The sequence below is a fragment of the Esox lucius genome, chromosome 8 (assembly GCF_011004845.1).
Source record: "Esox lucius isolate fEsoLuc1 chromosome 8, fEsoLuc1.pri, whole genome shotgun sequence".
Lineage (NCBI taxonomy): Eukaryota > Metazoa > Chordata > Actinopteri > Esociformes > Esocidae > Esox > Esox lucius.
In genome coordinates this window covers 686,853-704,856 of record NC_047576.1, presented here as the reverse complement: position 1 = coordinate 704,856, position 18,004 = coordinate 686,853, and the positions used below count along the sequence as shown (strand labels likewise).

General features: G+C 46.6%; 1 protein-coding gene across 1 annotated transcript; it reads right to left on the bottom strand.

Moving 5' to 3' along the window:
• Positions 1 to 521: 521 nt before the first annotated feature.
• Positions 522 to 16,755, bottom strand: tomm70a (translocase of outer mitochondrial membrane 70 homolog A (S. cerevisiae)). Its single transcript, XM_029121452.2, has 12 exons — positions 16,394 to 16,755; positions 13,626 to 13,799; positions 12,422 to 12,548; positions 8,895 to 9,004; positions 7,943 to 8,091; positions 7,474 to 7,681; positions 6,262 to 6,396; positions 6,044 to 6,151; positions 3,489 to 3,605; positions 2,665 to 2,762; positions 2,357 to 2,479; positions 522 to 2,264 (listed from the first exon to the last, which is right to left on the bottom strand). Exons 1-12 carry the CDS (start codon positions 16,637 to 16,639, stop codon positions 2,111 to 2,113), a joined length of 1,749 nt encoding a protein of 582 aa, XP_028977285.2. The 5' UTR covers positions 16,640 to 16,755; the 3' UTR covers positions 522 to 2,110.
• Between the last annotated feature and the right edge of the window lie 1,249 nt (positions 16,756 to 18,004).

Sequence of the window (18,004 nt, the reverse complement as noted above, 5' to 3'; positions counted from 1 at the left end):
AATAATTAAACAATGTCTCAATTAAATGATGCAGGTACTGTTTTGATGACCTGACACATAGTCCTGTGACCTCTGACCTGGTACAAAATTCACTTTGCACAGTGGTAGTTATCTACAATGATGTTGCATCAAACAGTATTGTTAAAACTTGGAAAACGTAGCAACGTACTTGGATCAAATATAGGTTTTATCATTAGCGCTATCTAAACATTACAGCAAAGAAAGCTATTCCTGAATCACAGGAAATCATTCAACAGCTTTGGACAGTAGGACCACTATTGGAATAGCATCGGGATTCAAGACTTTGAGAGATTTTGTAAATCCCACAATTAGTAGTAAATTACAAACAAGAGACCATGATATCCAACAAAGCTAACATAGGAAGAGTACTGGCATCCCAAAAAACTCCAAGAAAAAAAACAGCATCCAAAACGCAACTAGGGCACATGAATTTTAGCCAACTGGTGTCCCATGTAGGCAATGAGAAGCCACTTCAACCACAAAATGGAAAAACATCTCAGAACTTAGGAACATTGGTTTTACTGTCATCCTGCTCCAGCCCATTAACAAGATACTACAGAACATGTCCTACACTTCAAAATCATCTGCAATTAAGGCTTAGGTGTTCCAGCAATTAACCAGGTACACAACAGAGGATTAGATCTGAAAAGAGCAGACTGGTTGAACAGCAGAAAAGACCTTTCAGGTTAAATAGTTATGATATAGTTATTAATAGTTATTGAAACGACAGGTATGTAAAACTATTTGTCCAGAGTTAAAGGGACCGTATGTATACATCGTTTTTTTGAAGGTACAAACGTTTATTGTTAACCCTTTAATCAAACATCCGTAAGACAAAAAATATATTAACAAGGCGTCAAATAAAATAAGTCAGTAAATGATAGCTTTATTTTAAATGTATACCCCGTTTGACTTTGGTCATGATACATCTCTGCATGGGACTACGAAGGACATTAGTGTCGTTTCTGAACATAGAGACCAATCATAAGGCTTATCTGCCGTCTGCAAAGCAAAAGTTGACTGAGCCTGAAAAATATTTTAAAAAAATCCCTTCTGACAATTTCTGAATCTAGAAGCAGTTGGGGGAAACAACCGATACAAATGACATTGGTACACCAAGAAATTAAAACATTATTTTAGGTCTAAATGTTCATGTCAGTATGAGGCTTTCCAAAGTTGCCAGATTGCTTTTAACCACTACTTCAGCATTGTAATAACATTTATTTATAAAGAGAAATCTCAGACATGCTGTACAGAATATATAAAAAGGAAAAACAGGCATTCCCCAGAAAAACTAAACAAAGATCCTAACTTAACTGGTGCCCTCACATCCCACAAACTGTGATATCAAGCTCAGCTTTACACCAATAATAATATTACATACACTCACTTGACAAAAATTTGAATCTTGCTTTTAAATTTGCCGCTCATTGATAAGGTTGTGTCCTTAACAGGATAGGAACATGTCTGGACAGAAACATCTGTTACTGAACAGCAACAAACCATTAGAATGATCCAGTTCTCTCAGGGTACAAGTGAAAAAACAATCCCTTTAATGTCTGGATATGAATTAGCAATGAGATGGATTAACCAACTGAGTGAATCACCCTTTGATTTTAGAAGTTAAATATTTCTGGGTGTCTGGCCAGTCTCACATGGTCATGTTCACAGAGACCAGGCATACTGACTGCTACAGAAGGATTGTCGTCTGGGTTTAACTAAAGACCAGGACTCAGGATGAAGCTGTGTGTCTGAGGGAGAGTGGTACTGGATAAATATGTATTCCCCTAGTACATTGTGCAGGGGGTTCTTATTGTGAAAAATAAAGACCTCTTCTTTACAGCTGAAAAAACTCAATTCAATGCGATGTAAACCTTATTATAATGTATGGTCACAAACAGGGTGCAACATTCACTTAGGGAAAGTATTCAGAATTGCACAACCATACTCACATTTCCTTTTATCTTTAACCACCAGTAGTACTCATGTCATGTAGAAAACAAATTGCTCAAACACCTGTTGGTATAATACAATCAGGCTCATCAGAGGAGAGTGGGAGGAACTTGAATGGGGTCATGTGATAGGAGAGTTACAGCGTGGGTGGCTTCAGCCCGTACTTCCTGGCTACCTCTGTCTGGGCATTTGCTGCGTCACACAGAGAGTAAAGATGGGCCATCTCCATCTCAGACTTAGCCAGGTTGATGGCCCTGTTGAACATCTCTATCGCCTTGTCCAAGTTGCCCCTGAGACAGGAGGAACAGATATTTCTGTGATGTAATTTTGTTAACCAAACCATCCAGGTTTTATTACCACATTACGTACAAATAAAACAAACCTTTGAACTTCGATGGTTCCCATGGTCTCGTAGGCAAAGTCACATTTGTTGTCAATCTCGATGGCCTTGCTTATGAGGTCCAGACCAAGGTCCAAATCCTGTTTCCACTGGAGCTGCAACAACCTGGACACAGACACAAGAAGCCGACTATACCCCAACCTGACTACAGACACAAGAAGCCGACTAAACCCCAACCTGACTACAGACACAAGAAGCCGACTAAACCCCAACCTGACGACAGACCTACAGGGCTTTGATCATCAGTCGCAGACCTGAACCTGACCTTCATATAGGGGGGCCAATCTCACCCTTTGTGTACATATGTGGTGGCATTGTCCGGCTCCAGGTCAATGCACTTGTCATACATCTCATCGGCTTTGCCAAACTGCTGCTGGTCTGTCAACGCCTAAAGAGAAAATACAGGAAAACACGGTTCACTTCATGATTCAGGGGACATTTTCCATTCATGTAGATAATGGGAAGAGCAGACATAACATACAGCTCTGGAAAAAATTAAGAGACCACTTCACCTTTTTCTTTCCTTTCCAAAAAAGTCAAAAAGGAAGGTTTTGAGTGAGGAACTGAAGGGTTAAAATTAGGATTAAGGTTCCTCACTCAAAACCTTCCTTTTCGACTTTTTTGGAAAGGAAAGAAAAAATGTTAATTTTTTCCAGAGCTGTATGTAGAGGTAATGTGATGTCAGAATCATCAGTGTTTGAACAGTCTACAGATAATGTGATGTCAGGATCATCTTGGTGTGAACAGTCTACAGATAATGTGATGTCAGGATCATCTTGGTGTGAACAGTCTACAGATAATGTGATGTCGGGATCATCTTGGTGTGAACAGTCTACAGATAATGTGATGTCAGGATCATCATGGTGTGAACAGTCTACAGATAATGTGATGTCAGGATCATCTTGGTGTGAACAGTCTACAGATAATGTGATGTCAGGATCATCATGGTGTGAACAGTCTACAGATAATTTGATGTCAGGATCATCATGGTGTGAACAGTCTACAGATAATGTGATGTCAGGATCATCATGGTGTGAACAGTCTACAGATAATGTGATGTCAGGATCATCAGTGTGTGAACAGTCTACAGATAATGTGATGTCAGGATGATGACCTGAGCATAGAGAGCGTATCCCTCAGCACACTTGGGGAACCTCCTGATGACATCCTCAAAGCCGTCCATGGCTGTCTGTACCTGGGACGGGTTGTTTCCAGTGTACGCCTGTCGGTACTAACAGAACAAGACAGACAGACTAACTGGTTAGCCCTTAGCCTCCACGTGGCACCAACCCATACAGGCCCGACTCCATGTGTTCCTCTGTTCATCAATAACAGCGCTGAGCTCTAGAACAGTGGTTGGTGTTAGAGGTACCCCAAAATCCTGTCATCCTTCAGGGATTTCTGAATAGTTGACAAGCTGAATCAAGTGTTTTAGTCCATGGGTACAACTAACATGTAACCTGCTTGGACTTGCAAATTCATCTATTTGAATGCTAAAAAATTTTTTAAAATCCCCTAGCCTTGTTATTGGGCTCTTTCACTGTAAGGCTTTAGCTACTGGCATTAATTCCTCAATAAATTACGTCTGAGGGGACAGAGCCTGTTTTGTCGGTCAGCCCCAAGTGTTTTGCGAGCTGACATTAACGCATGTGGGATGGTGTCAATGAAACTTCAGCTACTACAGCCAAAGAGCACCATCTACAAGTGAAAGTCTGGTAATATACATTATTTGGTTTCTGGGCAGTGGGTGGACTCATGGAAAACATTCAACAGTACCCACAGTCGGAGCTCATGTGTTTGAGTCTGTTGCATCTCAGTTTTATAGAATACTAATTTCCAAGAGAAGAGCTACACTTCATATTTAACTAATTGATATGCTAATATTTCAGTCAAACAACAAATATAGAAAGTGAATTTGGTAGGATATTTCAATGATGGAATTCCACATCATTAACATTTCAATTGTATTTGTCTTTGATATACAGCCCATCCTTTTACTTTACAGCGTATTGACCCAATAAAAGGCTGAATGCCACCAAAAGCTGTATTTTAAGGACTTAAGCCTGCATGTCATTGGTCTAGTAGGCGCCATAATGTTGAAACTACTGTCACTGACAGACACTCCATTGTGAGTCGAAACATTGCCCTCTACTGGACACATCAGGCACAATACCTAACCCTACACCAACCCACCCTAACCCACCACCAACCCACCACCAACCCTACACCGACCCACCCTAACCCACCACCAACCCACCACCAACCCACCACCAACCCTACACCGACCCACCCTAACCCTACACCAACCCACCACCAACCCTACACCGACCCACCCTAACCCTACACCAACCCACCCTAACCCTACACCGACCCACCACCGACCCTACACCGACCCACCCTAACCCACCACCAACCCACCACCAACCCACCACCAACCCTACACCGACCCACCACCAACCCACCACCAACCCACCACCAACCCTACACCGACCCACCCTAACCCTACACCAACCCACCCTAACCCTACACCGACCCACCACCGACCCTACACCGACCCTACACCGACCCTACACCGACCCTACACCGACCCTACACCGACCCACCCTAACCCTACACCGACCCACCCTAACCCTACACCAACCCACCCTAACCCACCACCGACCCTACACCAACCCACCACCGACCCTACACCGACCCACCCTAACCCTACACCAACCCTACACCGACCCACCACCGACCCACCACCGACCCTACACCGACCCTACACCGACCCTACACCGACCCACCCTAACCCTACACCGACCCTACACCGACCCTACACCAACCCACCACCGACCCTACACCGACCCACCCTAACCCTACACCGACCCACCCTAACCCTACACCGACCCTACACCAACCCACCACCGACCCTACACCGACCCACCACCAACCCTACACCAACCCACCACCGGCCCACCACCAACCCTACACCGACCCACCACCAACCCTACACCGACCAACCACCGACCCACCACCAACCCTACACCGACCAACCACCGACCCACCACCGACCCACCCTAACCCACCACCGACCCACCCTAACCCACCACCGACCCACCCTAACCCACCACCGACCCTACACCAACCCACCACCGACCCTACACCGACCCACCCTAACCCTACACCGACCCACCCTAACCCTACACCGACCCTACACCAACCCACCACCGACCCTACACCGACCCACCACCAACCCTACACCAACCCACCACCAACCCTACACCAACCCACCACCGGCCCACCACCAACCCTACACCGACCCACCACCAACCCTACACCGACCAACCACCGACCCACCACCAACCCTACACCGACCAACCACCGACCCACCACCGACCCACCCTAACCCACCACCGACCCACCCTAACCCACCACCGACCCTACACCAACCCACCACCGACCCTACACCAACCCACCACCAACCCACCACCAACCCACCACCAACCCACCACCAAACCAACACCAACCCAACACCAAACCAACACCAACCCACCCTAACCCTACACCAACCCACCCTAACCCTACACCAACCCACCCTAACCCTACACCAACCCACCCTAACCCTACACCAACCCACACTAACCCTAAATCAACTCATTGTCTGCTAAATGACTGCTGTTCACTTACCAGGGCGAAGCACTTCTGAGCCTGAGCAAGGGCAGAGTCAGGTCTGAGCTTGATGCACTCATCAAAGTCACCTACAGCCTCCTCCACCTGGTCCAAGAGGATCTTCAACTGGGGATGAAGTTCAGTCCAGGTAAACCAATAACATGGACAACAAGGATATGACATGATGGAAGACATCTTGAACCAGAAGGTGTGTGTTGTATTGACTGGAGACCCACCTGTCCCCTATGGTGGTAGACGTCTGCATTGCGTGTGTCGATCTCGGCAGCCATGTTAAAGTCCTGTGTTGACAACATTGGTTGCTGCTGTTGCATGTACATACTGCCACGCTTGATCAGAGCATTGGCCCTTAACTAGAAGAGCAAACACAGAAGATACCAGTTAACCATTGGCCCTTAACTAGAAGAGCAAACACAGAAGATACCAGTTAACCATTGGCTCTTAACTAGAAGAGCAAATACCAGATCCCAGTTAACCATTGGCAGTAAAAGGTAAGCCTGGTTAACAAAACTCCTTCTTCCGACAAAATGCTACGCCACACAATTGACGCCATTGACTTTAACAAGGGCTCCTGGACTACAGAAAGCAAAACGAGGCTGGGGAGGCACCTGTCTGACCCCCTGACCATCAGTACAGTCTCCCCACAAGGCTGCGTCCTGTCCCCCCTACACTTGACTGCCCCACCAGTCACCCCTCTGTCAAGCTTCTGAATGTTTGTGGATGACATCACCCTCATCTGACTTATAATCCAATCTGCAGAGAGGATGATTGGCTGCAATCTGCCGTCCGCCACTGAAATTCAACACTACTGTTGTTTTCTCCTTGGGGTTTAAGGCCGGGTGTTTTGGAAAAGCACTTTGTGACAACTGCTGATGTAAAAAGGGCTTTATAAATACATTTGATTGATTGACTGATTGAACCCCCTCCCTCCCAGTCCACCTCCTCCCACCCCCACTCCACCTCGCTTCCTCCCACCACCATCCAACTCAACCTCCTCCCTCCCTCCCACTCCACCTCCTCCCACCCCCACTCCACCTCCTCCCACCCCCACTCCTCCCCCTCCTCCCACCCTCCCACTCCACCTCCTCCCACCCCCACTCCACCTCGCTGCCTCCCACCACCATCCAACTCAACCTCCTCCCTCCCTCCCTCCCACTCCACCTCCTCCCACCCCCACTCCACCTCCTCCCTCCCACTCCTCCCCCTCCCTCCCACTCCTCCCCCTCCACCTCCTCCCACCCCAACTCCTCCCACCCCCTTCCCTCTCACTCCACCTCCTCCCACCCCAACTCCACCTCCTCCCACCTCCTTCCCTCTCACTCCACCTCCTCCTACCCCAACTCCACCTCCTCCCACCTCCTTCCCTCTCACTCCACCTTCTCCCACCCCCTCCTCTCCCACCCCCTTACCCGGTCTTCAACACTCCCCACCTTGACATTGGCTTCCTCCATGTTGATGACCCGGTCCAGATCAGGCTGGGCCCCGGTGGCGTTGCCGATGAGAAGGTAGAAGGTTGCCCGTAGCAACAGGGCCTCAGCGGTGTAGCGTCCTCCAGACTCCACCTCCTTGGTACACTCGCTGATGATCTTATCATAGTTCTCCTCCTCCATGTACTGCTTGGCCTTGAGGTAGCCAGAACTAGACAGACACACTGGCATCAACTCAACACTGCCTGGGTCAGGAAACGGTCACAGTATGAATCAAAAATATACATGAAAGGATTTGTATCAAAGCGTCCAGGACCTTGGACATAAGACGCTCCACAAAAGCGTTAAAAAGATCCGGATACACATCATATTGTAGATGATTTAAAGTCCCTTTGCCTAGACGACTGCTTTAGTCTTGACATTCTGTCAACCGGCTTCATGAGGATGTTAAAGTCACAGTGTGAACTCTGACCTTTCTGTGACCTCTGCAGCCTCCCCCTCTTTGTCCTTGTCCTCATCCTTCTTCTCCCCCTTCTGGAGCGGCTGGCTGATGATGTCATCAGTGAAAGAGCTGAAATAGGACTTAATGAACTGAGGAGACGGCATCAGAGGCTCCCGGTTCTGGAGACAGGAGGTGGAGGGAGGTGAGTGGAGAAAGAGAGTAGAGGAGAGAGGGAGAAGACCGGAGGGAGAAGAACATTACACAACCTGACTTGGTATGCAACCTTACAACCAGTTGTAATCCAACAGTATCTAACTAACACTGTGTTTTAGTAACAACCAGTTGTAATCCAACAGTATCTAACTAACACTGTGTTTTAGTAACAACCAGTTGTAATCCAACAGCATCTAACTAACACTGTCTTAGTAACAACCAGTTGTAATCCAACAGCATCTAACTAACACTGTGTTTTAGTAACAACCAGTTGTAATCCAACAGCATCTAACTAACACTGTGTCTTAGTAACAACCAGTTGTAATCCAACAGCATCTAAAACCATGTCTTAGTAACAAGCAGCAGTCGATCTGATGCTGGGGGTGAAACTTGAACACTTAAATTCTTGGTTTACACTCAGATGCGAGAGCAACCAGATTAGTGATTAGCCATTGTCACGTTCACACAGACTACTTCTCAGCAGGGAACAATTTGAAGACGATTATGCGCACGCACAAGAAATACCCTCCTCTTCTCGCTCTCATTGATTTTTGATTGGCTCAGAGCCGGTGTCTATCGACTCGCAATTCACAAGACAAAACGGTAAGTATTAGACACTAGCCGGGGTTGGTCATCAAAACATCTTGAGGTGAGTTAGCGATCGGAAGACAAGCACAATGTAGTAACAAGGTTGACAATCAGATCTGTTCAGGTGCTGTTAAATCAATTAGCAGCATATTTGATGCTGCGATGAGAGATGTTTTCTCACCTTGTATTTGTCTTTGGCCTTCTCCTTGCCCAACAGTTTAAGGACTTTATCTGCTAGCAGCATGCTCTGCTGGTTCTGGAAGGCTTCCAGGATACAGACTGCAGTCACATCTATAGGACAGAGAACAGGATACAGCAGCTCAGCTGGTAGTTCCCTGGACAACTCAGACCTGGTACAGACCTTTACCTCAGACCTGTTATTGACCTTTAATGGAATGTCATGTCTTTACAGACCATCAACAGGACAGGAGATGTCTTTAAAGAATACCAGTAGGTCAAACACATAGATGTGACAATTATGACATTTTAGTTTGATTAATTGTCATTCAAATAATTGTGATTCATTGTCTTTCTTGTTCATTTTATGGAAATATCTGCTGATAAGAAAATGTGCATTCTCGAAAATATATGAATATCTCCTGGCCTGTCATTACAAAAGAGGGACAAGTGCCCACAATGTAAATATTTGATTATTATTATGAATATATTGTAAAATTGTCCATGTTATTTTATATACTGTATTTATGTATTTGGCAGAGACACACACACACACACACACACACACACACACACAGGGAGAGAGACACACACACACACAGGGAGAGAGAGACACACACACACACACACACACACAGGGAGAGAGACACACACACACACACACACACACACACACAGGGAGAGAGACACACACACACACACACACACACACAGGGGGAGAGAGACACACACACACACACACACACACACACACAGGGGGAGAGAGACACACACACACACACACACAGGGAGAGAGACACACACACACACACACACACACAGGGAGAGAGACACACACACACACACACAGGGAGAGAGACACACACACACACACACAGGGAGAGAGACACACACACACACACACACACACACACACAGGGAGAGAGACACACACACACACACACACACACACACACACACAAGGGAGAGAGACACACACACACACACACACACACACACACACAGGGAGAGAGACACACACACACACACACACACACACACACACACACAGGGAGAGAGACACACACACACACACACACAGGGAGAGAGACACACACACACACACACACACACACACACAGGGAGAGAGACACACACACACACACACACACACAGGGAGAGAGACACACACACACACAAACACACAGGGAGAGAGAGACACACACACACACACACACACACACACACACACACAGGGAGAGAGACACACACACACACACACACAGGGAGAGAGACACACACACACACACACACACACACACAGGGAGAGAGACACACACACACACACACACACACACACACACAGGGAGAGAGACACACACACACACACACACACACACACAGGGAGAGAGACACACACACACACACACACACACACACAGGGAGAGAGACACACACACACACACACACACACACACAGGGAGAGAGACACACACACACACACACACAGGGAGAGAGACACACACACACACACACACACACAGGGAGAGAGACACACACACACACACACACACACACACAGGGAGAGAGACACACACACACACACACAGGGAGAGAGACACACACACACACACACACACACACACAGGGAGAGAGACACACACACACACACACACACAGGGAGAGAGACACACACACACACACACACACACACACAGGGAGAGAGACACACACACACACACACACACAGGGAGAGAGACACACACACACACACACACAGGGAGAGAGACACACACACACACACAGGGAGAGAGACACACACACACAGGGAGAGAGACACACACACACAGGGAGAGAGACACACACACACAGGGAGAGAGACACACACACACAGGGAGAGAGACACACACACACACACACACACACACACAGGGAGAGAGACACACACACACACACAGGGAGAGAGAGACACACACACACACACAGGGAGAGACACACACACACACACACAGGGAGAGAGACACACACACACACACACACACACACACAGGGAGAGAGACACACACACACACACACACACACACACAGGGAGAGAGACACACACACACACACACACACACACACACACACACAGGGAGAGAGACACACACACACACACACACACAGGGAGAGAGACACACACACACACACACACACACACACACACACACAGGGAGAGAGACACACACACACACACACACACACACACACAGGGAGAGAGACACACACACACACACACACAGGGAGAGAGACACACACACACACACACACACACACACACAGGGAGAGAGACACACACACACACACACACACACACAGGGAGAGAGACACACACACACACACACACACACAGGGAGAGAGACACACACACACACACACACAGGGAGAGAGACACACACACACACACACACACACACACACAGGGAGAGAGACACACACACACACACACAGGGAGAGAGACACACACACACACACACACACACACACACACACAGGGAGAGAGACACACACACACACACACACAGGGAGAGAGACACACACACACACACACACACACACACAGGGAGAGAGACACACACACACACACACACACACACACACACACAGGGAGAGAGACACACACACACACACACACACACACACACAGGGAGAGAGACACACACACACACACACACACACAGGGAGAGAGACACACACACACACACACACACAGGGAGAGAGACACACACACACACACACACACACACACAGGGAGAGAGACACACACACACACACACACACACAGGGAGAGAGACACACACACACACACACACAGGGAGAGAGACACACACACACACACACACAGGGAGAGAGACACACACACACACACACACAGGGAGAGAGACACACACACACACACACAGGGAGAGAGACACACACACACACACACACACACAGGGAGAGAGACACACACACACACACACACACACAGGGAGAGAGACACACACACACACACACACAGGGAGAGAGACACACACACACACACACACAGGGAGAGAGACACACACACACACACAGGGAGAGAGACACACACACACAGGGAGAGAGACACACACACACAGGGAGAGAGACACACACACACAGGGAGAGAGACACACACACACAGGGAGAGAGACACACACACACAGGGAGAGAGACACACACACACACACACACACACAGGGAGAGAGACACACACACACACACAGGGAGAGAGACACACACACACACACACAGGGAGAGAGACACACACACACACAGGGAGAGACACACACACACACACACACACAGGGAGAGAGACACACACACACACACACACACAGGGAGAGAGACACACACACACACACACACAGGGAGAGAGACACACACACACACACACACACAGGGAGAGAGACACACACACACACACACAGAGGGGGAGAGACACACAGAGGGGGAGAGACACACAGAGGTGGAGACACACACAGATAGACAAATAGTAATACAGTGCTATACCCTCCAGACACTCCTTCTTGTTGTCCAGTCTTTCCAGGGCTTTTGCCCTCCTGAATAAGGCCTTGATGTAGCGTGGGTTCATCTCTACAGCATGGCTACAGTCCTGAACCACCTCTGTCCATTTCATCTGGAGACACACATTCATGTTTACACCAACCAGTATGTGGGTTAGGCTGGTCCAATGTTTTAACCTCATCTTTTAGGGTCATGTACTACTGCAGCAGAGGTTTCAAATTGACCTACTGCTCTTTTACAAAAAACATCCTCTACCTTTCTGCACTTTACAAATATAACATCTGAAACATAAAAATTATGAAAATGAAAATTGCCAATCCAAATTTCACATGTGAAAACCTGTGAATACCCAGTATTACAGGCAGAGAGACCGAGAGACAGAACCTGCTGTTTATAACACATATTTACTACAGCTGTAAAGGTGATAGTTGTCACTAACCTGCTGTTTATAACACATATTTACTATAGCTGTAAAGGTGATAGTTGTCGCTAACCTGCTGTTTATAACACACATTTACAACAGCTGTAAAGGTGATAGTTGTCGCTAACCTGCTGTTTATAACACACATTTACAACAGCTGTAAAGGTGATAGTTGTCGCTAACCTGCTGTTTATAACACACATTTACAACAGCTGTAAAGGTGATAGTTGTCGCTAATCTGCTGTTTATAACATATTTACTACAGCTGTAAAGGTGATAGTTGTCGCTAACCTGCTGTTTATAACACATTTACTACAGCTGTAAAGGTGATAGTTGTCGCTAACCTGCTGTTTATAACACATTTACTACAGCTGTAAAGGTGATAGTTGTCGCTAACCTGCTGTTTATAACACATTTACTACAGCTGTAAAGGTGATAGTTGTCGCTAACCTGCTGTTTATAACACATTTACTACAGCTGTAAAGGTGATAGTGGTCGCTAACCTGCTGTTTATAACACATTTACTACAGCTGTAAAGGTGATAGTTGTCGCTAACCTGCTGTTTATAACACATTTACTACAGCTGTAAAGGTGATAGTTGTCGCTAACCTGCTGTTTATAACACATTTACTACAGCTGTAAAGGTGATAGTTGTCGCTAACCTGCTGTTTATAACACATTTACTACAGCTGTAAAGGTGATAGTTGTCGCTAACCTGCTGTTTATAACACATTTACTACAGCTGTAAAGGTGATAGTTGTCGCTAACCTGCTGTTCAAAGGCAGCGGCTCTGTTCTGGTAGAAGGTGGACAGGTCAGTCTTATTGTCGGGGGGACACAGAGCGATGGCCTCCGAGTAACATTGGATCGCCTGCTCATACTTCCCAGCCTTGAAGTATTTGTTACCTTTGTTTTTGGCACCTTGGGCTCGGTCCAAGGGACTCTGGCGAGAGAGAGAGAGAGTTTGTGGTGAAACTCTGTAGAAGAAAACATCAGATTTGTGACAATGACACGCAGGAGACCAATCACTGCTAGGATTCGTTTTACCCTTAATTTACCAGGTAAGCCGACAGGGGGGAAACACACATTCTTAAATACACAAGTTATTGTTCTTTCCACATATTTGATCAGAACTGGACCAGTGGAAACCACCTCTGTGATGTCTAGATTTAGATGGACCATAAAAGATGATAGATTCTGACCATACCAACCACTAACAGCAGGCATTTTGTTGATATTGTTCATTATTCTAACTAGTTACACCACAGACCTTTTTAAACTAAATTTATCTGGTTTGCTAATAGGATGGGGACAGTTGATAGACTCAACCTTTAAACTAGTGTAATTTAAAATTCTAACTATTTTAGTGCATATTATAATTATAAACTCACAGTGGATTGACTATCACTAAATCCCAAATGATCTCCTTCCCCTCCGAGCCCCATTAACGTGTACCAATGAGGAACTGAAGATGATCAAGGGTGTCGGGACCAATCAGAACATCAAGGAACCACTCTCAGCAGGGGTGAAACGACACACACTTGCAATGTAAAGGGGAACTTTTATAAAGCCTATTTGAGTTTGTGCAATTTCCCACAGAATGAATACGTCCTACATTCAGTGTTTAGCTCTGAAGGAGAATTCATCCTGATGAAGGGACTTTGAACTCTGACAACATACTGGTTGTAGCGCCCTTGCAGTCAGTAGGTCACAGATACATTCACAGTGGAGTGCAGAGGTTTCAACACAGCCATGAGGTCTCCTTGTCATATTAATTTAACCAGAAAAGTCAGTTGAGAACCAATTATATTTTTCAATGACAAGACAACACACAGAGGGTCCAGGATGAAAGAAAACATGAAAATGCACACTATTTTTGATAAAAGGACCTGTTAAATTACTAACATATACAAAAAACATTACAAAATATACAGCAGACACATGCAGGTCTATGTGATGATTCAGCAGGTGCCTGAATCAGATAGCAGCTTGGTTAGTTTATAGAGAGGTGTGCTGAAACAGTGAAGTTAAACGTTTAGTTGGTCCCAGTCGTTGGCAGTGGAGAACTGGAAAGACTGACTGGCAAAGGAGTGGGGGTTTGAGGAGAGTGGTATCTGGCAGACCACACGCCACTATGGGAACGGTATGGCGCGCCACCATGGGAACGGTATGGCGCGCCACCATGGGAACGGTATGGCGCGCCACCATGGGAACGGTATGGCGCGCCACCATGGGAACGGTATGGCGCGCCACCATGGGAACGGTATGGCGCGCCACCATGGGAACGGTATGGCGCGCCACCATGGGAACGGTATGGCGCGCCACCATGGGAACGGTATGGCGCGCCACCATGGGAACGGTATGGCGCGCCACCATGGGAACGGTATGGCGCGCCACCATGGGAACGGTATGGCGCGCCACCATGGGAACGGTATGGCGCGCCACCATGGGAACGGTATGGCGCGCCACCATTGGAACGGTATGGCGCGCCACCATGGGAATAGTATAACATGCCACTATGGGAATAGTATAACATGCCACTATGGGAATAGTATAACATGCCACTATGGGAATAGTATAACATGCCACTATGGGAATAGTATAACATGCCACTATGGGAATAGTATAACATGCCACTATGGGAATAGTATAACATGCCACTATGGGAATAGTATAACATGCCACTATGGGAATAGTATAACATGCCACTATGGGAACGGTATGGCACGCCACTATGGGAAGTGTATAGCATGTCACTAATGGATTAGTATGTAATGCCACTATTGAGGTTGACACTGATTGGTTTAAATTCATGCAAGCAAGATTTTGATTTGTGAGTAGAATAAAGACCAGATTCTATAAGTCTGTGGTTGACTGCAATGGGTCCAAACTATGTAGGCAACGTTACTACTGCCAAATGAAAATTTAGGACCTGAGTTTCAGGCCAACTGATAAACACTTCCTTGTCTGAACTAATGAATGACCGTACCTTCCCTAATTTTGAGACTCGTTGGAATCTCAGAAGGCCGATCAATCAATACATTTTATGATTAACAGAGGATCTGACCAACTCAGTCGTTTAGTATGGCTGTCGTGTAATTACTGACTTTCTGACGTTTGAAAACCCCCACCAGTGACAGTTACCTGTAACAGCTAGATAACGTTAGCAAAACGTGTTCGCAAGTCACTTTACGCAATGTGTACCCCGCCCCCATTTCGGGCTAACAATTTACTCATGCCACGCCGATTATTACCGATTACCCTCCATCATAAAAATGCACATTAAGATCATTAATTGGTAGCTTTTCTGTGGATTACCTTGATGACGCCTGTCTGCTCTATCGACATCTCGAATTATGCTAACGATAGTTAGCGATCTAGTTAGCAGCCTGGCACTGCACGTCGCTGGAGTGACTGATTGACTGCCTGTGTCCTTGAATGTATTTCTACACTTAAAACAAACTCAAAAAGTGTGTCATGTTACTGGACGGGAGGAAACCAATCGAAATGATATGTAGATGTGATTAAGACTCCTACCATGTCCTCTTGCTCGCGACTGACTCGGTTAGCCGCACCGTCTTGGCCCTGTACTGGGCTGGCGCTGCCTTCTGGAGTCGTCCGTTCCCCATTCCTTTTCCCCGACGAGTCCTTCGTCTTGCTTCGGTTCCACAAGTAAACAGCACCAACACCCAACACTATGGGTGTTCCGACCAGGAGGGCCAGCTGCCAGCGGGGGAGACCACTCCCGGACTGCGGCTCAACAGGTTTCGAAGCGGCCATCATCCACCACGCAATGGGACAGCAGCAAGCAGAACACACACACCACCGTCGACTCCGTAATCCGCGAGGTCAAAGCAGATTCAGTGTAATCTTGGGATACTGGCGGGCGCTATGTAATTGCAACCGGGGCTGGGAACGCATTACTTCCGGACTACACAGACTACAACGTTACATAAAACCTGCTTGTATGGAGCGCAGTTGCTCCATCTAACGGAAGTTGTAGGTAAATGTAAGCCTTAAAACATCGACCGTAGGAGACCTACATTTTTTTCAAAGATGTTGGGATTTTCCATATAGATGTAATTTATTTACTATGATATTCATAATAATTAGAAAGTATTTGAGTGCTTTGTCGCTAACTTATTTGAAAGATTAGCAAAAAATCATTTTATTACCATCAGTATGTTTATATTTAACATAGAAAATGGTAATTGTCTCCAATTGCATGAGCCAGATGTGCAACCATGTGACCATGGAATGTGTAGCATGGTACCAGGTTTGATCTGTCACATTCCGGATGCCTGGGGATGGTCGCCTGCTGCCTATCTGGTCTGGAAGGGCAAATACAGCCTAAACACGCAGTCAGATATCTGCCCTCTGGGGCTGGTTCAGGCAGGCTATTCTCAAACCAACATGAGTGTACAGCAGCGTTTGCCATCCATAAAGTCAACAAATTGTGTCCTATTCCCAGTACAGCACCTTTTCCAGGGTTCAGATCAAGTTGCTGCCTGACAATTCCTTCTGCCACTTCCCACCCCCTACCTGGTCATTCATGTCCTTGTCCACCTGGTTGTCCTTGTCCACCTGGTTGTCCTTGTCCACCTGGTTGTCCTTGTCCACCTGGTTGTCCTTGTCCACCTGGTTGTCCTTGTCCACCTGGTTGTGTAGCTGACTTGGATTCTGTTTAAAGACTCTGGTCACAGCCCACATACATTTATTTACATGCTTGTCACCTGAATTTGCAAACACAATGACTTGGCCCATATGGTTATGTACTCTTATAATCTGGCACAGCCAGAAGAGGACTGGTTACCCCTCGGAGTCTGGATCCTCTCTAGGTTTTTTCCAAAATATCAACCCTATTAGTGAGTTTTTCCAAGCCACTGTGAATCAAGTCTGTTGTTTCTTGCTCTTTGGGGTTTCAGGCTGGGTATCTGTAAAAGCACTTTATGACAACTGCTGATGTGAAAAGGTATTTTTCAAAGAAATGTGATTGGTTGGTAAATCAGTTGACTGGTAATGCACTCTGAAGTTATTAGGGGGGCAGTTACATATAGTATGAAAGTATCACTTCAATATACTGTATAAAGGTATCACATCGTTATATAGTATGAAGGTATCACTTCAATATACTGTTTAAAGGTATCA